General features: G+C 41.0%; 1 protein-coding gene across 2 annotated transcripts in view; it reads right to left on the minus strand.

Moving 5' to 3' along the window:
* The window catches only part of LOC122792264 (MAP7 domain-containing protein 1-like), a 1,483,077-nt gene that overhangs the window by 788,016 nt on the left and 674,006 nt on the right, over positions 1 to 21,055 (minus strand). For both annotated transcript variants that reach the window (XM_044060015.1, XM_044060014.1), the window contains exon 4: positions 13,329 to 13,492. In XM_044060015.1, coding sequence (XP_043915950.1) covers positions 13,329 to 13,492 — 164 coding nt within the window. The remainder of the gene's footprint in view (positions 1 to 13,328; positions 13,493 to 21,055) is intronic.

Consider the following 21,055-nt stretch of genomic DNA (forward strand, 5'->3'; position numbering starts at 1 on the left):
CAGGTTCAGATGAGGGACCCCCGAGGGGTGAGAGATGAGATCTGGACAGGGATCCAAGAAGGAACTAGAAGATGGGACCAGAGGAAGGGAAACCATACCTGGCGAGGCCAAAACAGGGCAATGAGGATCAATTTGCTCCCCAGTCGACATGCCTTCTGGAGGAACTTTGGGATAAGAGGTAAAGGAGGGTAAGCATAAAGAAGACCGAGAGGCCAAGCATGGACTAGAGCATCTCTGGGGGATTTCTCCCGGTGGGGGGGCTCAGAGCGAAGAACTCGCTGCACTTCGCATTGGAAGGAGATGCGAACAGATCACAGTAGGCAGACCCCACACTAGAAAGACCTGAGCCACTCCACTAAAGGATTCAGAGACCACTCATAAGGCATCAGAATAGTCCAGCTTAGTTTGTCCGCCAGTATGTTGGACCATCCCAGAATGTGCGTTGCTACCAGGAAATAACTGGTGGAGATTGCCCATTCCCAAACTCTCATGGCCTAGCGACAGAGGGAGTAGGATCTGGTCCCTCCCTGTTTGTTGATGTACCAGACCACTGACATGTTGTCTGACTGAACTGCAATAGTTCCTAGAGGGAGAAAAGCATGAAGGGCCTGCAACGCTAAAACGACCGCCCTCATCTCTAAAACACTGATATGCAAACTGGTCTAGATCATGACCACATGCCTTGAATTGTTCTTCCTGTGCAATGCCCCCCCAACCCTAGCTGGGAGGCGTCCATGGTCACTGTGGCTTGGGCAGGAGCTGTGACAAAAGGTCGTCCCTCTAGTATTTATGAAGAATGCATCCACCAGATGAGGGATGACCTGCAGACTTTACTTATGTGTATAGGATGTGTCAATGGAAGATCCAACATAGACCACCGCACCGCTAGAGTCCACTGTAGTACTCGCATATACAAACGAGCACACGGGGGAAGCATGATCATTGCTACCATAGAACCTAGGGCCCATATAACTGACTCCACTGAAGGAAGGTGGGACTGATAGATGAAGGCGACATGCATCCGTAAGCTTCGAATTCCCTCTGAGGTCAGGAAGACTTTTGTCTGCAAAGTGAATATCCATGCTCCTATGTATTCTATAACCTGGACAGGGTTTAGGAGAGATTTGGCTGTGTTAACTGTAATTCCTAGATGGTGTGCAAGACGTAGGAAATAGTCTCTGGTCTGACAAAGTAGACACTTGGTGGGAGCAGCAAGGAGCCAGTCGTCCAGGTAAGGGTAGACCTGGATTCCCTGAAGCCTCACGTGAGCCGCTACCACCACCATTACCTTGGTGAACACTCTTGGGGCTGTGGTGAGACCAAAGGGTAGGCTCAAAACTGGTAATGATTGGCTCCTAGCCGGAAGTGGAGGAACCCTCTGGAGCTTCAGTGCATCTTTATGAGACAGTAAGCATCCTGGAGGTCTACTGAGCACATCCAGTTGCTCTCTTGCAAGTAAGGCAGGATGGACTGTAACGTGACCATCTGGAACTTCTCTTTGACAACTGACAGGTTCAGGGTTGACAGGTCCAGAATGGACCTCAAGTCCCCAGTCTTTTTTGGCACCAAAAAGAACCTGGAATAGATGCCCGATCCGGACTGATCTCGGGCAACGGGTTTGATGGCTTGCTTGTTTAGCAGCTTGATTACCTCTAGTCCTGCTGCCTCCATTAGCGTGGGTGGTACATCTGGGAGGTGTTTGGGTGGAGTGGGAGGAACCACAAATGGGATTGAATAACCTCTGGATATTATCTGAAGCACCCAACGGTCTGATGACATGGACTCCCATGTCGGGTGCAACGACAGGCAACCCTCGACTGCCTCCAGAGCAGAGCAGTCGGGCAACACCTCAGGGCTGCTGCGATGGCCTGTCCGGGAAAGATTCCCGAGACCCAAAATTCCTCGGACCCCTTCTGTCTCTGGGCCGGCATGTGTCTGGTCCCCCTCTGTTTCTAAGGGAAGAAGAGTCCTGAGTGTCCCGGGAATACCGAGACTTCCGGAACTACATCTTCTTTTCCCTTGCTGATTCCGAGAAAAGGATCTTTGAGGATTCGAGAAATGGATCCTGATGGCATACAGTGTCTTCCCATCCTTCTCACTCTGGAACAAAGTGTCACAGTGTTTGCAAATAGGGAAGAGCCATCTTAAGGTGCATTCCCAAAATACACCTTAAAGGGTTCAGTGAACTGACACAAACTGACACAATCTGAGCCAGGTGTGACGCCCCATGGCAATGCCAGATCCAGCCGCCCTAGCTGCTCCCTTGGTAGCGTGGAAGAGGAGGTGCATGGACATATTAGAAACCGCTTTCAAGGTGGCCATCCTCACGGAGAACGTACGCCTGTCTTCCTGCGACATGGACTGCTTAGGCGACTCAACTAGTTCCTTGACCAGGTCGTGCTGTAGTCATGTAACATGGGCCAGATAGTTCAGCGCCCTTATAGAAAAGGTTGCTGGCGTATACATCGGCTTCCCTAGGCAATCCATCGTCCTGGGCTCTCGGTTGGGAGGCAATCTATCGTCCTGGACTCTCGGTTGGGGGGTGGACCGTGGAACTCTCCTGAGCTAGTTCCCTCTTGGTGGTGGCTGCTACCACCATAGTATCAACTGGGGACCCTTTATTTGAGGCAGGCCTGTCCACAGGGGGGGCTTAAAATTTTATCAGGGTGCTTTGGAATTGGCTCCAAGGTGTCCGGTTCCTTCCAAGCCCGTGAAGTGACCAAGTGCACTAAGGGATCTGTGGGGGGGGGGGAACACCCAGGAAGTAGATGGGCATATGCCGAAGGCCTCTAAGAACACTGATTCGTCCGAGGAAGGATTTGGGGTGGACCAACCTCCCTGCTGGTGCAATAGTTCCATGACGTCTCCATGGGAGACATCCTTGGGAGGTGATCTGGGGGAATCTTTCCCTTCCTCCAAATCAGTGTCCTCAGTGAGGGACTCCGCAGAGGAGTCCAAGTGCCTCCTCTTGCATGCATGCATGTTTGCGAGGAACCTCTCTGGTGGGGCTCTACGGAGCGCACTCGCAAACCACCTGATATTCCTCAAGGAAAACCATCTAGGGCTCCTCACACATGGGCTGTTCCTACGGTAAAATGATGGGAGTCGCACCGAAAGCAGAAGGAGTCAGGGCAGAATTCGAAGAGATAGTCAGGGGTCTTGATCCACTGGAGAGAACCCTTTCGACCACGTTGAACGCCAAGGGTGAGCGAGCTTCCTGGGATGTCAGTAAGGGAGCTGCTCTCCCCAGATCTGATAAGGGGATCGGAGCCGGGCCAAGGAGATGGCCGTGACCCAACAAGGTCACCGCTGATGAAAAAATTCCACCCCATCGGATCTGACGCCCAGGCTACGGCTCCGAGAGCCGCTTAGGTCCGAGCTAGTCAGGTCTGATGCACTGCAGGTAACTCCTGGTGTCGAGGTGATAAGTACCATTAGCCCCGGCCCCCTCACTCCGAACCCTCTCGGATCCAGATACTCCGAAATCAGAGGTTGAATTAGAGAAGGAGAAAGAGGTGTAAAGAAGGGAAGCGAGCTCCCCCCTCCAGTGGGAGAGGGGGGGCTGGCAAGACTCCCATCTGGATTTGTGTACAAACAAATCTCCTCATCATTTTATCCATGTCAGTTTCAGATAAACTGCAGGTAGACCGTGACGATGCTATGGACTTCAACGTGGCTGATCAGTGTGCCGAAGCCCTAGAAGATAACCTAGGCTCCTCCGGCTCCGGCAAAAAACTGGGCGATTGGAGCCGAGGGTAGTCAGGTCAATGTACAGCCTGTATTTTTGGAGGAAGCCCGGCCGGAGCCGAACAGTCCAGGGACCTCTTCCTCCTACCTGATTTGTGCTCTCTCACTTTCTCTCTGCCCTTATGATGCTCTCCTTCCACAGGCCTAGAGACAGAAGGGTGAGTCCCGGCCTGAGAGGGAGAGGAGTGGGCGCTGAAGAAGCGGTGACAGCCGTGACCGAAGAGGTAGTGGAGGCAGCTGCCTCCATCGCCGGAAGGAGACTCTTCATAACCAGTTTTGCCCTACAATCTTTTAGGGCTTGTGGATTAAAACCCATGCAAATGTTACAGCTCGTAGAAAGATGGGCTACTCCCAGGCAAACAACACACAGAGTGGCCGTCAGCTTTATGGCCACACACTGTGCACTTCCTAAATATTTGTTTAGGCTGATCAGCCATCCTAAAAAACAGAGACACAAGGCCTCACACCAACCCACACACGCTCAAGATACATACACACAAAGAGCTGGGGGGGGGGGGAATCTAACTAACTAAGAAACTAACTTTTTTAACGTGACGCACCAGCGAGGGGAGGAAAAAGGAAAAAAACCTACACTACTAAAACACACACACAAAACTAATGAATTTAACTTGAAGCTTCAAATAACTACTCGCAACACCCGGAGCTCAGAGACCATGAAGAAAGCGATAGCCACGGCAAACGAGATCTGGGGGAAGGAAGGTGGTGGTGGTGTATTATGCGTAGGGGGAGGAGCTTGGAGCAGATGCTTGTGAAGTTGCCGGCTTGAATCCAATCCAGATCTGTATTCCCCACAGGTTTAAGATCACATGAAGTAAACTACTTCAGATTACTCCAGCAACTTCCTAAGTTTGTAACAGCAAGCCATATTTTACACATTGTCCCTGATTGGATCCTTTCCAGTTGTCACTTAATGACAGATATTTGGGTTTCCGACATCAGACTTCTTCAGAAATTGCACAGAAGTTAAAAACATATTATCTTACTTATTATAACAGCAAGGCAATACTGTAAACTTTGGCCTGTGATTTCCCCCCCCAAACTGAAGTCACTCACTAATGATACAGATATTTGGGTTTCAGATCTCATCCTTCAGAAAAATGCATACTAGTGCAAAAATACATTATTCTACCAACTTTCTAAATTTACAACAGCAAACCACATTTTTCACTTTGCCCCTGATGTGATCTCCCAAATTAAGTCACTAAATAACAGACATTTGAGTTTCAGACTTCATATCCTTCAGAAGATGCATATTAGTGCAAACAACATTATTCCAGCAACCAAGTTTATGACAGCAATATTTTAAACTTTGTCCCTGAGCTGACTCTCCCCTCCAAACCTCAAGTCACTAATCATACCAATCATTTGACTTTTCTACATACGTCACAATTCATGTCCTTCAAAAAAGGCATACTACTGCAAACAGGCTATTATAGCAACTTTGAACACTTTACAGCAAGATTTTTCCCCTTCAGAAAATCAACCCATACTACAAGAAGCAGACTAGTGCTGCAATTGCAAAACACATTATTCTAGCAGTAAAAAGTAAGCACCAAGCAACTTTCTTAAAAAAAAAAAAAAAGAAAAAAAAAATTACAGCAATTAAATAATTAATTAAAATATTAAGTGCTGACTCTCGCCTGCCTGTCTTGCCTGTTGCTCACCCTGCCCGGGCACTGTCCACTCTCTACTTGCTTTACGTAACTTACCAGGCTGCCACTAGGTATTTTTGCTTCCCATGGTGCCAGACTGGTGGTGGGCTAGTCAGTAAGTGACTTTTTTTTTCTCTCCATACACTGCAGTCAGTACCAGGTACACAAATAGCAAACTTTTAATCTCCTGACCCTCTTCCCAGATCGGTAATAAAAGGGAATTAAGAAAAAATAAAATAAATATCAACAATCAAATTCCATCTCCATTGATATGAAACACAGAAATTAAGAATAAAATTAGCACACACGCTGTACAAAAAAATGTTAGTTTGATTTTTTTCTTAAAATCAAGAAGACAGAACAGAACAGGTACGGTTCTCTTACTGTGGGTGCCAAAGATAAAGCCCAGAAAGCAACTCTCTTCTCTACCCTGCCCTTCCATCTAGCCACCCAATTAGAAGCCTTTGAGGTGGTGTGAGACTCATCCCTTATGTAAAATGTAGGGATGAAGAGACATCCGCATAAGGGATGTCTAATGGGGGCGGGCAGCAGCCAGAAATTACGGTGTTGCCATTAAGATGAAAGAAAAAGAAAAAGCAAATTGTAAAATATATATTGTTAGCATTTATTTTATGAGATTTGCAACCTCTGTAAGCTAGCATCCAGGTATTATCTTAATTTACTTGTGCCGCCATTGTAGTTCACCACTGCCCAGAAATGTATTTTTCATTTGTGTGGTTTACTTCATAATCAGACGCCAACTTCCTTTCTGCAAAATTCTGCTTCTGACTAAGGAGGTCTTTTTATCCTATCAAATGCTAACTACAAATAAAAATGTTAAAGGAAGAAGGGGAAAAGCAGAGGGAAATACTAGTTTGCTGGTTCTTTGGTCTCTATTCTATAGTAAGCAGCTCCAGAAATTCTCAAACAGAAAAGTTTTCTTTACTACAAGTGCTTTTGCAAAGTTTCAGGCCGAACATGCAATCCTACACCTTAAAGGCTGCACATAAGAAAAGCAATTAGGATAACAAATTATTGCACAGCGGTACCAAAAGATATGTAGACAGGCTCAGGATACGGCACAGTATCAAAACACAAGTGCAACTAAAAACAAATAAGGTACCGAGCCTGCAAGGCTAGAAAGCAAAGTATGATTTATTAAACAAAACAAATAAATAAAAAATAAATAAATTATAATAAATAAATAAATTATACTTTGCTTTCTAGCCTTGCAGGCTCAGTACCTTATTTGTTTTTATTGCACAGCTGTGTTTCTATGTGGTGGGATAACAGAAACAAAAAAACAGATTAAATGCAAAATAAAATGTCAGTAATAAACACACCAGAACAATAACTTTCTTTCAAGGAGCTCAAGAAATTATTCTGTAAAACATCTCATTCCCTGTACAAACATCACTGGATGCCATAAGAGTGAAATGGTTCCTGAGGTGAATAAAATCTGGATCCAGATTGCTGAACACTGGCAACATCTGCAAATTCATGCTCAGCAAATGAAACACAAGAGCACACTTTCATATTTATGGTAGGTATTGGAGAAGAATTTCAGGATCTGAATCTCCAGCCTTAATGGATGATTCATAGCAGTATCAACATCGAATCTTGTTCTGAAAAGTGAGCTCATGATAACAGTATCTGTTACAGAGAGAACTGTACAACTACAGTGATATGGCTCACATCTAGAACTCACTAAAGTGCTCTCTGAAGATTGGGATCATTATGCAGAAAAGTGGAACAAATATGAGCACACATTTGACAACCTAAACCTAGACTAATTGCTTGACAGTTCTGGAACATAATGAGAAGATAATGGCCCCAACTAAATGAAACAAAAAAAGAGTGCAGTACTGTCAGATCTGTCCTCTCCAGATAGCGTCAGCCATCAGAGATCCTAGCACCTCCGTAGACAGCTGCCTGTCATTTGACCATCATGTCACAACAGTGGTGAAAAAGGTCTTCTATTCAGCTCAGCTAAAATCCAAAGACCTTTCATTTATGTCTAAAGAAGTTATAATTCCTCTGTACACTGCCCTCATCAGACCAGTTATAGAACACAACTCCCTTTTGGCCTGCATCTATCCAAACACATCACACAACTTCACAGACCTCAAATGTTCTGAGTAGGAAAAAAATCATCAGTCTAGACACTAAACTACAAAAACAGGCTTGAAACTGTAACCATGAATTCTGCTTTCAGACTACTATGTAGTGACTATGTTTGGCTTTTCCTGCCACAAAGGACCACACCCTGCCTCCATTTCCTTCACCTCTGACCACCAGTATAAACAATCTAAATCTCCAACAAGTAAATGGAACAGGCTGGCAGAACAGATATGTCTCCCAACACTTACCCCATCTCTGGGATTACCAGCTACCTATTGTTTGATCATGGCAAAACTCACCATAAATGAAAGTCATCAAATTAATGAGTTTTATACCTTCTACTTAGTGACAAAACTAAAACTCCAAACCAGGATGTTAGGGAGACTGCTTCCCTCACCACCTAAATTCTATTAACAACCTCCAGGACACACAACATGGAGGAAAAGTGAGATATGAGGAGCAGGAAAGTCATGATTGTGAAGAATTTCATCTGTGGTGAGTTTTTGTGGCAATAAACAGACTTGCATTCTACATTGCTTATAAATGTTAAACAGAGTGATATCCCAGCTACCTTTAAGAAAAACCATGACACCAAGATGGGAGGGGTGTCTACAAGTTCTACCCCTGGCAAAACCATTTCTGCAGTACTTTAGACAGGAGGTGCCCCCCTGCATGGAGTAATGCAGGGTGCAAACTGTAGGCACTAGGGGACTAGAAAAGTGGTTTTACTTCAACTGAGGAACGCAAATGAAAGAGAAAGAGCTGAAGTGCAAGGGAAGAGTAGGAAGAAGAGGCACACATAACAGCTGAAAGGGGGAGTATTTAAGACTGACTTAGAAAAATGGCACTTGAAAGAGAAGACAGTAAAACACTGAAACATCCAAAGGAAACCGAACTTAGTGAAGTACTGGTCGCAGGTTCAAAACGTCCAGTGACAGGTAAAAAGAGTGAGGGAGGGGAACAGAACGAGTGTCTGCAACACTTGAACAAACTTGGATTAACTGGTGGTCTGGCAGCATCTTGTAATGTAACTGATCAATGAACCACATCCTCTGCAGATTATTTATGGCTCAAGTTACTACAAACGTCACTATCATGAACCACATGACCAAAGTCGATCTCACAAAACTGAATGCACAGCACGTATACTACATTAAAACTCTACATCTTTAAAATAAATAACTTTGCTTCTACGCAGGAACAAAGCCTTTCCATACCCCAACTCAAGGTTAACACTGCTGAAAGGGTAAATTAACTTGTGGAGCTAAGGCACCAAGCAAATACACATCAGGATGACTTAGGACTGTAGAAGATGTCTGTAGCTGATTTGTGTCGGTCCTTTTCAGGTCCCTGGAACACCTGGTGTACTGATTTGTTATAGCTCTAGTTCTTTCAATACTGGTAAGCTTTTTGACACTGTGCTGACTGTTCACTCAATGTATCTGCAGCTTCAGGATTTCAAAGCTACAGCCACACATACCGACTTTGTGAAAAGAAGAACATATTCCAGTATTTAGGATATTAGCAAAAGCTAAAAGCTGAAGGTGGTTGAGTGGTGAGATGATTAGATACCTCAAAGGATTCATTACCTTAACAATTCTGAACCTAGCGTTTTCTAGTCAACCAATGAACTATTGGGCAGACTGTACAAGACACTAAAATACAAACATTTATCTGCTATGGCTATGTCTCTTTACAAAACACCGTATCAGCATTCACTTTGGCTGGGATGCTTAAGCATGCGCAGACAACAAATCTGCACAAAATGCTGCTATAAATGGCAAAGTACTGTCAGTGCTGGAAGGTTTCCATCAAAAGAATTCTTCAGCAACATTCTTTAAAATCCCAAGTGGACTGGCACCCTTTCAAAAGGTATATTGTAAATTCGGATTTCAGGAAGTGCAGAGACTCATCCACATTCTTCACACATCATATTAATTAGGAAAAAAGCCACAGCAATTTTGTCTCAGACCACATTATCCCACAATGTAACATCTACTGTGCTTACTCCATAATCGTTGAGCACCAAGCTGGATACATATGCAGAAAAAGCCATATTATACAACTGCTACTAAAATGCAACCGAGACAAAGTTAGACTGTAACAGTACACAAAGCTGAACTGTAACCAACAACATCCAGAAAAAAAATGAATGGGTTGGGAGCTGTGTGCACATAACCTCCTTGGCAGATCAGAGAAGTTAACAACTGAACTACTTACATGCAACTCAAATTCTGAACTCCCAAACCAAAGCACAACCGCACCCATTTAAACTGTACAAAAGACCGTCCCAAACTGAGCTCCACTTAGTAAAAGAAGCTAACAACAACGCCCCACTTAGTAAAATAAGCTTACAGTGATAAGCTGAAGTGTTTTAGGCACACGCTTCCAGCAGAAATTAGGTGTCTGTGAAGGGGTGTGGACAGACTTTTTAGGTGGTACAAATACTGTTACATGTTTAAAAAACTAAATTAATTTTACAGTTATACCCAGAACTGTTGCTAGGTTATCTGGTGCCCTGGGAAGCTCCCTTAACTGGCACCCCAGTCAATAATAAATAACTAATAAATAAATAAACACATTAAAAATAAAACACTGCTCTTCTGTTCTGAAAGTGTACCAAACCACATGCTACAAATATAACAAGTGGCTTGCTACAGCTCAAACACCACACACTAAGTGCTTCACCCTTGCTCCCAAATGCAATAATGCAGTATCAGCATTCATTTCTGAATGAAAGTATAACACATGCACTCCATTAGCATTTGCGGACTCCATCCCCAACATACTGTCCTCGAGACAGCGGCCCTCTCCACCCACCCAAATTATGCCTCTATTACCCACATAGAATGGTAACTAACATTCCTCCCAAAACAGAATTATCTGCGCATGTGGGCAGATTGCATCCATTTTAATTAGCTTTTATGTCAGTTGTTAATCTTCCAAATGTAAACTAAATGTTTCTACCCCCCCCCCCTTTTTTTTGCTCTGTAAGAGCTCCTCCTCATGTAGGAAAGTAAAAAAGCAATGTATTTCAGCTTTTCCCGGTTAGGGATTGCCAAAGTGGATCACCTGTCTGCAGACTGATTGGCAGTGGTGTTTTTCCGGTGTCAAGTTGACAGCCCAACCTTCACAAAAGGCACATGCACACTCACACACACCTACCTGCATGTCTTTAAATGTTACTCCACGAGGACACTAAGTTCCACCAATAAGTTTAATAAACAGCAAGGCACAATCACAATTCTCCAACACTGACCTAGGTTTCGTCCTGTGGACTTCTTCAGAGTGTTGGAACCATCACAATATATACTTAGCGTCAATTAGTCAATAAGATAGTTAATTGATTAATTACACTAAGCTGTTGAAATACAATGCTAAAAAGAAACACAACAACTGATGCTACCCCCTGTTCTTCCTGAAACTAAGCTAAACCCCTACATACAAAAGTTAAAACATGAATAGTACACAATAACCAATATGTGCATAAAAATTACAGAAGAATTAATATATATATAAAACAATGTTAAAAAGTTGAAATTCAACTATGATATATTGAAGTTATGTACTTAAACATGTAAAAATATGAAATTCTACATAACCAATACATGAGGTGTAGCTGTAATACTAGCCCTACTTGGGTTTTACAATTAATTAAACTACATAAAATTATCCCAATATATTTTGCAGCCTCAAATAAGGTTTAATAGATATAAATTCGTTGAGGCCTGGATAAAAATGTGCATTTAATATCATTTGCCACTTAAGCTCGCATACATCAAGATGATATTCAGTTAGCCTACCTTGTTGGTCCTGGACTAGTTGTTCTATTATACAAAAAGAAAATTTATGATCTTTGTGTGTTATAATGTGTCGTGCTAAGGCATTAGTGGGCTTTTGATGTTGAATGTCCAGGACGTGTTCCTTAATTCTATCCCTAAATTTTCTACATGTCTTGCCCACATAAAATGCCATGCAGAATTCACATTTAGCTAGGTAGACTACGTTTTTGGAATGACAATTAAATTTACCCCTAATCATAATATTTGTATTGTTTACAGTTATTTTACTTCCTGTTTTCATTATAAAAATACATGTAGAACAACTGCCACATTTTATATTACCTCTTAATTTGTTTGCATTGGTATCCAAATGAGTGGTACCTCTCTCAAAAATTTGTTTTAAAGCTCTATCCTTACGAAAAATAAACTTGGGCTTACGTGATGTAAAACCCTGAAATTCCTTAAGCCTGGTAAATGATCTCCAGTTTTTTTCTATAATTTTGATGATACTTCGTGTCCTCGTGGAGTGATATTATAGCCATTTTCTTGGTTATCTGGTTTATGTCTTTAAATGTTCACTCAAATGCAGGAAGGGCATGCAGACTCTGCACAGAAGGCCCTCCAACTGAAAATCGAACCGGAGAACCTCTTGCTGCAAGGCGATAATCCTAACCTCTGTACCACTGCGGCCTTTCCTCATGCAGGAAAGAAATGACAAGAACCAAACGCACACAAAAACAGAGGTGTGAGGAGATGCATTAAATATAGTCTATGCAACAGCATTTTACCACTCATAGGTTCATACTAGGAAAATGACCACCTGGGTCTTTACAAACCTAGACATGCAACTCAACCTGGTTTTGTCCCACAGTTCCTTGGATCCCTATATGGTGGGGTATGTTAGTACAGAGGTAGCTAAGGGTCATGTGGGAGGGTATGTTAGTAGGGATTAATCTACTTACTGTCAACCTCCGTCCACCTTTTTTTTTTCTTTTATGTATGTTATGTTCAGTTCACTAGTGCAGGGCTGTGGGGGAACCAGAGCCTATCTTAGCACAAGACAGAGACCCATCCTGACTGGGACGCATAGGGCATACACTCACTGACTCTCATGCAATGTACAAACCTATGGACAGCTTTACAGGATCTCCACACTCACTTCTGTAATTAGTCAGACATCAATCGTCTAATATACTTTTGTTAGACAATTACAAAATTGAACATGTCTTAAAAATGTCCCACTCAATATAATATAATATACAGCATAATCTAAGGTTGCCTTTTATTATTTGCTAGACATAAGGACTGTCAAGCAAACCAAAAGACAGACAAGCAGCACTACCTGTGTTTACCACTCAGAACTATAGGAGTACTGTAAGATATAAGTAAAGCAATGCACACTACTGGCATGGACTAGAAAGTGTATTTTAGGAGGTATGACATTACATCATGGCATACAAAGCCTAAAATAAGTGGTGACTACATGATAAGAAGGATGTGTGCTCATTTGTATTTTGTCAGTGTGAGAGGTAGGAGTCCCACACATCAGTAGGTTAATAAACTCTGCAACTCATCATATATCCAGCACAGTCAGATTATGTAAAACATTATGGGTCAATATGAGTCTGTAATAATGCACAGCACTCAAGGCGCCTCACAGTAAGACGTTGTCCTGTTCGATTCTCAGCTAAAGCGTCTTCCTGTGTGGAGACATGCGTGAATGGCCGTACCTTTGTTGAAGGTTGTGCGTCAGGGCTGGCAATTCGGCATGTAAAAATCTACTGCCAATCATTAGCGGACCGGAGTTCCGCTGTGGCGACCCCTAACCGGGAAAAGCCGAAAGACACAACAACTCAAGGCAGTCTAGTTATGCTACTTTGTAGCAATTGTTTCAACAAAAGAACAGCAGCAGCCTAGCTGTAGCAAAGTGAATCAAAGTAAGGTAAACAAAGGAAAAATACCAAGAACCTATAATACACCAATCCATACTCAGACTGATTCATACCTTGTTCTTTTCAAGTTTTAGTCGCTGCCTTTCTTCCAGGACTACCCGGCGCTTTTCTGCTTTGAGTCTCTGTTCCTCTAGTTTTTTCCTGCGGTCTTCCAACTGCTTCTCACGCAGAAGTTTTGCCTTTTCTTCTTTTTCTAGCCACACAGCTTTTTTGGCAGCTAAAAATGGGGGAAAAAAAGACATGATTTATTCTACTTCAAGTCAGGTAGTCCAATAAACAGTGATACGGGGTTGGGAGTACAACATCCTTGTTACAGATTACATACTACATTATTCTACAAGTGTTAATTACCACAGAGATAGTAAACTAAAACAGTCACATTTCAAGTAATCAAATGTATACACACACACACACACACACACATATATATATATATATATATATATATATATATATATATATATATATATACATACACACACATACATATATTGGTCTACTTGTGTTGTTCGAAAACACACTTGTTCAAACAGAAAGCAGAGACCCACTTCAGCGAACATGCACTTAACTGAGTATATATATATATATATATATATATATATATATATATATATATATATATATATATATATATATATATATACATATATATATATATATATATATATATATATATATATATATATATACATATATATATATATATACATACATACACACACACACACACACACACACACACACACACACACACACACATGTATTGATATACACATACAGGTCTGTCAACAGAGTTGGTGAATCTACACCCTCATCCTTGCAAGCAATGTGTAAAATTAAGTGAAAGAATGAACTAGTCTGAAAAGCAAATTTGTGTCCTGTGCTGATTCACTATAAACTCTCAGTCTTAATTATCACTGATATCAGCAACAATACATACGTCTCTTCTAGAGACCTAAATTAGATCACTACAAGTGTTTTATTTATTTTGTTTTTCTACAAAGCAAACACACTAGACAGAGATATTTACATTTCATGGAAACAAGAACAAAATACAAGTATTAAACAGAAACAAAACAACAAATGTTCATGTCACAGAACTCAAAAACAAGTTTAACAAATATCAGAATGCACCAGATTAGAAAGGATATTCAGTTATGCAGTTAAAGCTCATAAACATAATAAAAAGCAGGTTATAAATCAAACTGGAATAGGATGATGATGATGAGTAATTAAGGAGTCTGAGAAATATGGAGAACAGTAGGATTTTAGATGCAGGTTCTTAAGGAGAAAAACAACAACCACAGAGAATATTATATTCAAAAAGATGCAGAAAGTATTCCAAGAACTAAGCCAACATAGGAATGTACAAAGGAGATTTTTACCAATACGGAAGACTGCAAGCAACAGATAAGAGAGGGGTGGAATTTACTTGAAAAAATTAGAAAAGGAAGAAAGGCAGTGAGACTAAATAACTAGACAAGGAAAGATAATAAAGTGGTATGAAGCCAAGCAGAAGTTCAGACTGCAGGGTTAGGGACTAACTTCCCTACCATGGAATATAAGCAAAGGGAAGGGGGGGATGCTACCTGAAAGACCAGCTCTGGTAGAGTTTTTAGTTGAGTCTATAACAGAAACTGCTGTTAAAAAGGATAATTAGTAAGGCATATAAAATACTGCATGACAACTTAGAACTGATCAGAGGAGGTTAGAAAATATTAGGGGGAGAGAGAGAGAGAGAGAGAACGGAAAGGCAATTTACAAAGTAACAATGGGAGAATATCTTTATGGCTCCCAAGTAAGCAATAATGTCCATGTCCAGAAGATTTAGGATTTCTGCGTGGAAGTATCTGCATAGTATTTCTATACCCCAGGCAGACAGCAGAGAACATTTTCCACAAATAGACAGAAATGCTGGAGGTGTGACAGGTAAGGAAAAGGTAATTGGGAATGGGTTTTTTTTAATTTTTTTTAAGGGGGGGGGGTGTAACAAGTTAGCAGATTTTAAAAAATTCCCCTACAGAGTACGTTGTCAGAAATGATGAGGGAACAAATGGTTATAAGTAAGGAAATTATTTTTTTTTCATCTGGGGTATAAGATATGAATTACCCAGACACAGTAAGACATTACTAAGTTTAATGCGGATGGATGTCAAAAAGCAACTTTTAGAAAATATGAATCAAAATCTTAACCAACTGTAGTTGAAATACAGATTATTGTAAAGAAGACAAAATAATTGGAGTTGTGCTCTTCAGAAAAGGGAAGGAAGAGATTAACTAAATAAAATTTGTGTGAATAATACATGCAAAATAATGTTCAGGAGGAAGAGTGACATTTGGGGAAGGCAGGAAACATTAGAAAGAATGATAATTGTTAAAAAGAAAGCACATGTATTGTTAAAAAGAAAGCATATATATAACGTATGAAAATAATGACATTTGATATTACTGTTTATTTTATTTTATATTAATGTGTGTACACCTAAAATATTTTTTAAACATGAATATTTAGTAAAGGTATTATACGAGAATAAAAAAAAAGTGCAAAATCTGGTACAAGCCAACTGAGTAGCCACAACTAAGAGGCTTTTTAAACAAACTTATATGTGACACTGGCAAGTACAATAAGTGGTGATTTCATAGAAACAGGATTATTTTGGTCAACACCCTTTTTTTGTTTAACGTTAGAGGGTGTAAGTTATTACAGTGTTACTGAGTTTTCTGGGTGTATGTATGCTTCTAGTGCGTACGTGAGGGTGTATGTGTGTGTGTGTGTGTGTGTGTGTTGGTTTGTTGTGGTTGAACTGCATGCATATGTCTGAGTCCGAGTGTGCTGGCAGGTGAATTTGTATGAGGGCTTCTGTTGTGAGATTACCACACAAAGGTGAAGATGTTTTTCCTTTTCCTCAGAGTTGTGAAATACTGGAGTTAGTATATACATAGTCTCCACACACACACACACACACAAAAAAAAAAAAAAGTTTTTTTTACAGATTTGTCAAATATGTTGTGCTACAATTACTGCAGTTTTTGTGATATGGTAGTTTGACTTAGGGACTGGATGACCTGTACATTGTCAACCTCTTTGAAGAACAAACATTTTCCACCAGGGTGTTAATGTACAGGTAATGCCCGATGAAAAAAAGTGTTTCCACTGCACAGCACCATATTAAGGGTACGTGAAGATTGGTTAGAGAATTAAAAAAACGGCCTCCATTTTTTAGGCTCGCTAAATACGGCTTTGCTGTTTAGCAAGCATAGAATTAAAAAAAGAAAAAATAATGTAAAGAGAAGAAGTGTGTGTGTGTGTGTGTGTGTGTGTGTGTGTGTGTGTGTGTGTGTGTGTGTGTGTGTGTGAGAGAGAGAGAGAGAGAGAGACAGATAGAAACAGAGAGAGAGATGCATCTCTGTAACATGCAGTCTATCAATTTGCAGGTCTTAAAACAATAAGAAATATGAAACTCTAACTTCAGGCATTAATGACTGACCTTAATCCTCCATGATTTACTGTACCAAATGGACAGGCATGAACTACACTGCAAAATCAGGAACAGTCAAGAGGTCATGGGAGGGTTTACAACAAAGAGGTTGCAACTGCTGGTCTTTTATATCTGTAACAGTGAGAGAATTACAGAAAGTAGGACAGGGAACACCAATGAATATAGACTGCAACATGCAGTCTATCAGTATTCAACCATTAATAAATATACACATATACGTGTATATGCATACATGAAACTCTAATGTCTTATTACTGACTGACCTTAATTCTCTGACTTTTCATGGGGGCAGTTTGCAACACATGGGCTATAGCTGCTGGTTTTATGGGTTTGCATATTTCCATGAATGTGTGTATAAGTCGGTCTGTACTTCTGAATGTGTGTGTGTGTGTGTGTGTGTGTGTGTGTGTGTGTGTGTGTGTGTGTGTGTGTGTGTGAAACAATTACATAACTATTACTTTTGATGCAAAATACTTCCTCCAACAACTATTACATATGCTACATTAAGTTTGAAACAATAGGCAGAGGAACTATTTTATACTTTTGAAAATGCTTGAAAATGCATCCACAGTGTGCCCCCCACTGGAAGAAAACAGTACATGCACTAGTGTAACTGTCTAAATGTATATATTTTATCAGTGGAAACTGGAATACAGGAGGTTAACTTCAGTCCAGCACATTTTAGGAAAACAGCTGAAATTAAATTACTTTATAGGCTACGCAATAAAAGATAGTATAATTCAGTTTCCATTGCAGCTAGAGACGGTCTGTGCTGAGGAAGCTTTCTGTAATTTCTTTAGAGTGAATTAATTACTAGTCTTGAAAGCATAAAGGAATGCAATTGCTTTATGACTTCAAGCATCTGCCAACGATAGATGCTAAATGCTAAATGCTGCTTGCTTCTAGCAATAGAGGTTTTTGGCCTGGGAACTAAAAGTCAAATGACAAGAAAAGATGTAATTCTGCAAGCTATTCCATTAGTAATATCTTGGATATTAATTCAAGATGTCTCTTAGTGAGACAGGGCATTCTGCAATCTGTGTTGGATCTGACAAAAACTAGAAGATCCATTCACATCTGCTTTGCCCCATTAGTAAGTTCTTAGATTATATTAATTCTCTTAGATGCAGTCAGGAATACGGTAAAGCTTAGTTTAGATGTTTTTTTCTTTATTTAGTCGAGACTGTCTTGCAATGTTGTTTTAAATATTTCCTGTGGTTTTGAACTCTGTCACTGTGAATATACATTTAATATTATCTTGCTCTTTTACTATTTGCTATTAAACATATTTACATTTTTCATTGTGGCTGATCAGTGTACAGATATTCAAGTTTTGAGAGTACTTGCATATTTACTTGGTGACACTGTGTGTGCCACTCCTAACAGCCTTGCTCTTGGTTAAACTACCACTTGCAGTAATACTAATATTACACAATAAAATTGGACACCCTGTGTTAAGGGCCTTAAAGTAACTGATAATGGGTTCTTCTGGTGGCAGTGAAAACTACCTTATAGTCTGGGCAAAAGGGGGGTATAGCTAGTAAACCTGTGTGCCAGCCTTTCCCAGGTGTTTGTGTGTGTGTGTGTGTGTGTGTGTGTGTGTGTGTGTGTGTGTGTGTGTGTGTGTGTGTGCGCGCAAATCAAAATCCTAAACAATGTGTGTGGGTGTGTCAGCTACTTGGGCAAGGACACGAAGCACTGGTTGGACAGAGACGGTCCTGGAAGACTTGGCCTGGAACCCTGGCTAAGGACTCAACTCTATAGCTGTGACAGTAGGGAGCCTTTCTGGGGATCTGGAAAAGGGTAGAGGAACCAGCCCCAGACTGACTGTAGTCTCTGTGTACTCTTAAGGGAAATTGCACTTGATGCAAAGAGCTGCACCTGGAAATATTGTGTGTGTACTTGTCATCCTCCCAGTGTACATTCCCCACTGGTGCCAGTGGTGAAGATTGAGGTTCCTTGATTACTGGTCCAGTGGTGGTGGGGGGGTGACAGAGTGTATGATCAACTTCGCTGCTCACTATCAAACAGATGGGCTGCATGTCTTTTGTACCCAAATCGCTCACGTTTTGTTCAGTGTTTTTCATCATCATACCTCACTAAGTCTGGCCTAATAACTAGTCTTTTCTGTGAAATAATATATTGATGAATACCCCTGACTCAACCACATATGTACTCTCAAACTGTGCCCTCTTATTTTCATACAACTTTTTAGCACAGCTGTGCCTACTTGAACTCTATGGATTCCCCTGAGATAATAAAAGAGATTGTATTACACCCTTTCCTCTGTCTTAAAAACAATTTCTAAAGCAGACCATACACATTTTTTGTTCACTCCTTTACCACTTGAGGGCTTGTACTGCTGCATACATTACTTTCAAAGGAAAATTTAAATACGTAATAACTTTTGCCTACTGCTTAAGGTGCATTTTCCCATGCATCCTGGCATTCAAACAGCCTTTCTTACCGCTCTCAGAATGCTTAACAACCATTAAATCAGCTGATACCATTACTTATGGGTCTCTCTGCTTTCTTTTGTGGCTGCTGCAACTTTATTTCCAGCAGTGCGCTCCTGTCAAGTTTCTCTTTACGTAGCTACATCACTTTACTTCTTTTCTCTAGATTTCCTTAAGCATGCTTCAGCTTTCATGCTTTATACAAAGATGATGTGAAGCACATTTGCAACTAATGCAAGCACAGAAGTATAAGTGTGCACCACTTTGGTACACTAGCTGAATAGCCACTGTAAACAAAATATGCACCCTACCATAGCTCTGGTCGCTAATTTAAATAGGAATGTTTTACTATACGCAATGTGCACTGGGCAAAATACATAAAATGGCAATGAGGCCAGCTCATGTGTGCAAAGGCCATCTAGAACCAGGAAGCAGCAGAAATTAGCAGAAAAATCTAACATGGATGTTGCGAAACAGCAGGTGAAAAGAAAATGTCATGTACCAAAGATGATGAATTAGAGAGTCCAGTGCTAAGGCACAGGAAAGTGAAGCCCTGACAACACCAAGGTGACCCAAGATGGTTTAACAGCTCTGATGCTGGATATGTCAGGCATGGAAGGATGGGAATGAGCAGCCTATATCAGCTCACCAACCTGTCGAAGGAGGCAGTCTGACACTGCATTTTCTGGTCTTTTTGAAAAGAAAGCTACCAAGAGGTTGTACCCAAATTACAGGCATGTGCTGCCACTGGTTCTCGGCCTGAAACTGTCAACAAACACTGATAACTCATCTAAAGGGTTAGGCATATGCCCAACTCTGCAACAAGAAGCAGGAGATACAAACGCAAGGTTCTAAGCAGCAAGACTAGAGATCTGGGTATAAATTTCATCAGTTCTCACTTTTACAATGTAGGACGCTAAATAAATCACTTAACTTCCTGATGGCTCCTACCCCCCCACCCCCACCAGTAAATAAATAAATATATATGTTAGTAGAAAATAAAAACAAATCCATATTATTTAACTCACCTGTACACAGCACACATTGTAGTTTACTCAGACATCTGTTGTGGGAAAGCAGACGGCTCAAAAAGATTAACTCTGTTCTGCGAGATAAGCGAGAAATGAATCTAGTCAAGTAGGGAAGATATTGGAGGATGGGAGTTGGGCTACTGACAGTAATCCATGACTATATATTAAAGTGAAAAAAATAAAGTTAATACAATAAAAGTTAGCAAAGTACAGGGCTGCGCAGTACAGGGCTGCACATGTGCTATGACTACTGAAGTCACAAATCAAATGTGAGTTACTGTCAGAATCCAGACTTTGGTTCTGACAGCCATGGCTCTGCACTACCCTAAAACACCAGTCTGCCTCTTTAAGAGAGAGAGCGTTACAGTCAGCTGTTGTCCTGCTGCTACAAAACTGTTTTTCTGTATCTAGAAAGTAAAAAAAATCTATCTATAGTCCTTACTTCAAGAACTGAAACTCCTGCAAATAAACCAGCACAGACTTTTGCGTGTGTACCAGCTAATAAAACAGGTCACTACAGACAATGTCTTAAGCTGGCAGGAAGGAAATACATTAAAGAAACTTAACAGATGATTCTGGAGAGAAACAGATCAAAAACACAACTACCCACCCTCCTTATCTCTTTGAAGCCATCTGAAACACAATTAAAATATTACCAAGAATGGATGACAGACGACTAGGCTACACTGCTATAAGTATCTAGGACAATTGTGGCAGAAATAAAATGAGGGAGTACTGATATGCAAGTATACACAGCATAATGGTAGATTAATTCTTCATGGGAATTAGCTTC

The sequence above is a fragment of the Protopterus annectens genome, chromosome 1.part2, assembly GCF_019279795.1.
Source record: "Protopterus annectens isolate FY-2018-M chromosome 1.part2, PAN1.0, whole genome shotgun sequence".
Lineage (NCBI taxonomy): Eukaryota > Metazoa > Chordata > Ceratodontiformes > Protopteridae > Protopterus > Protopterus annectens.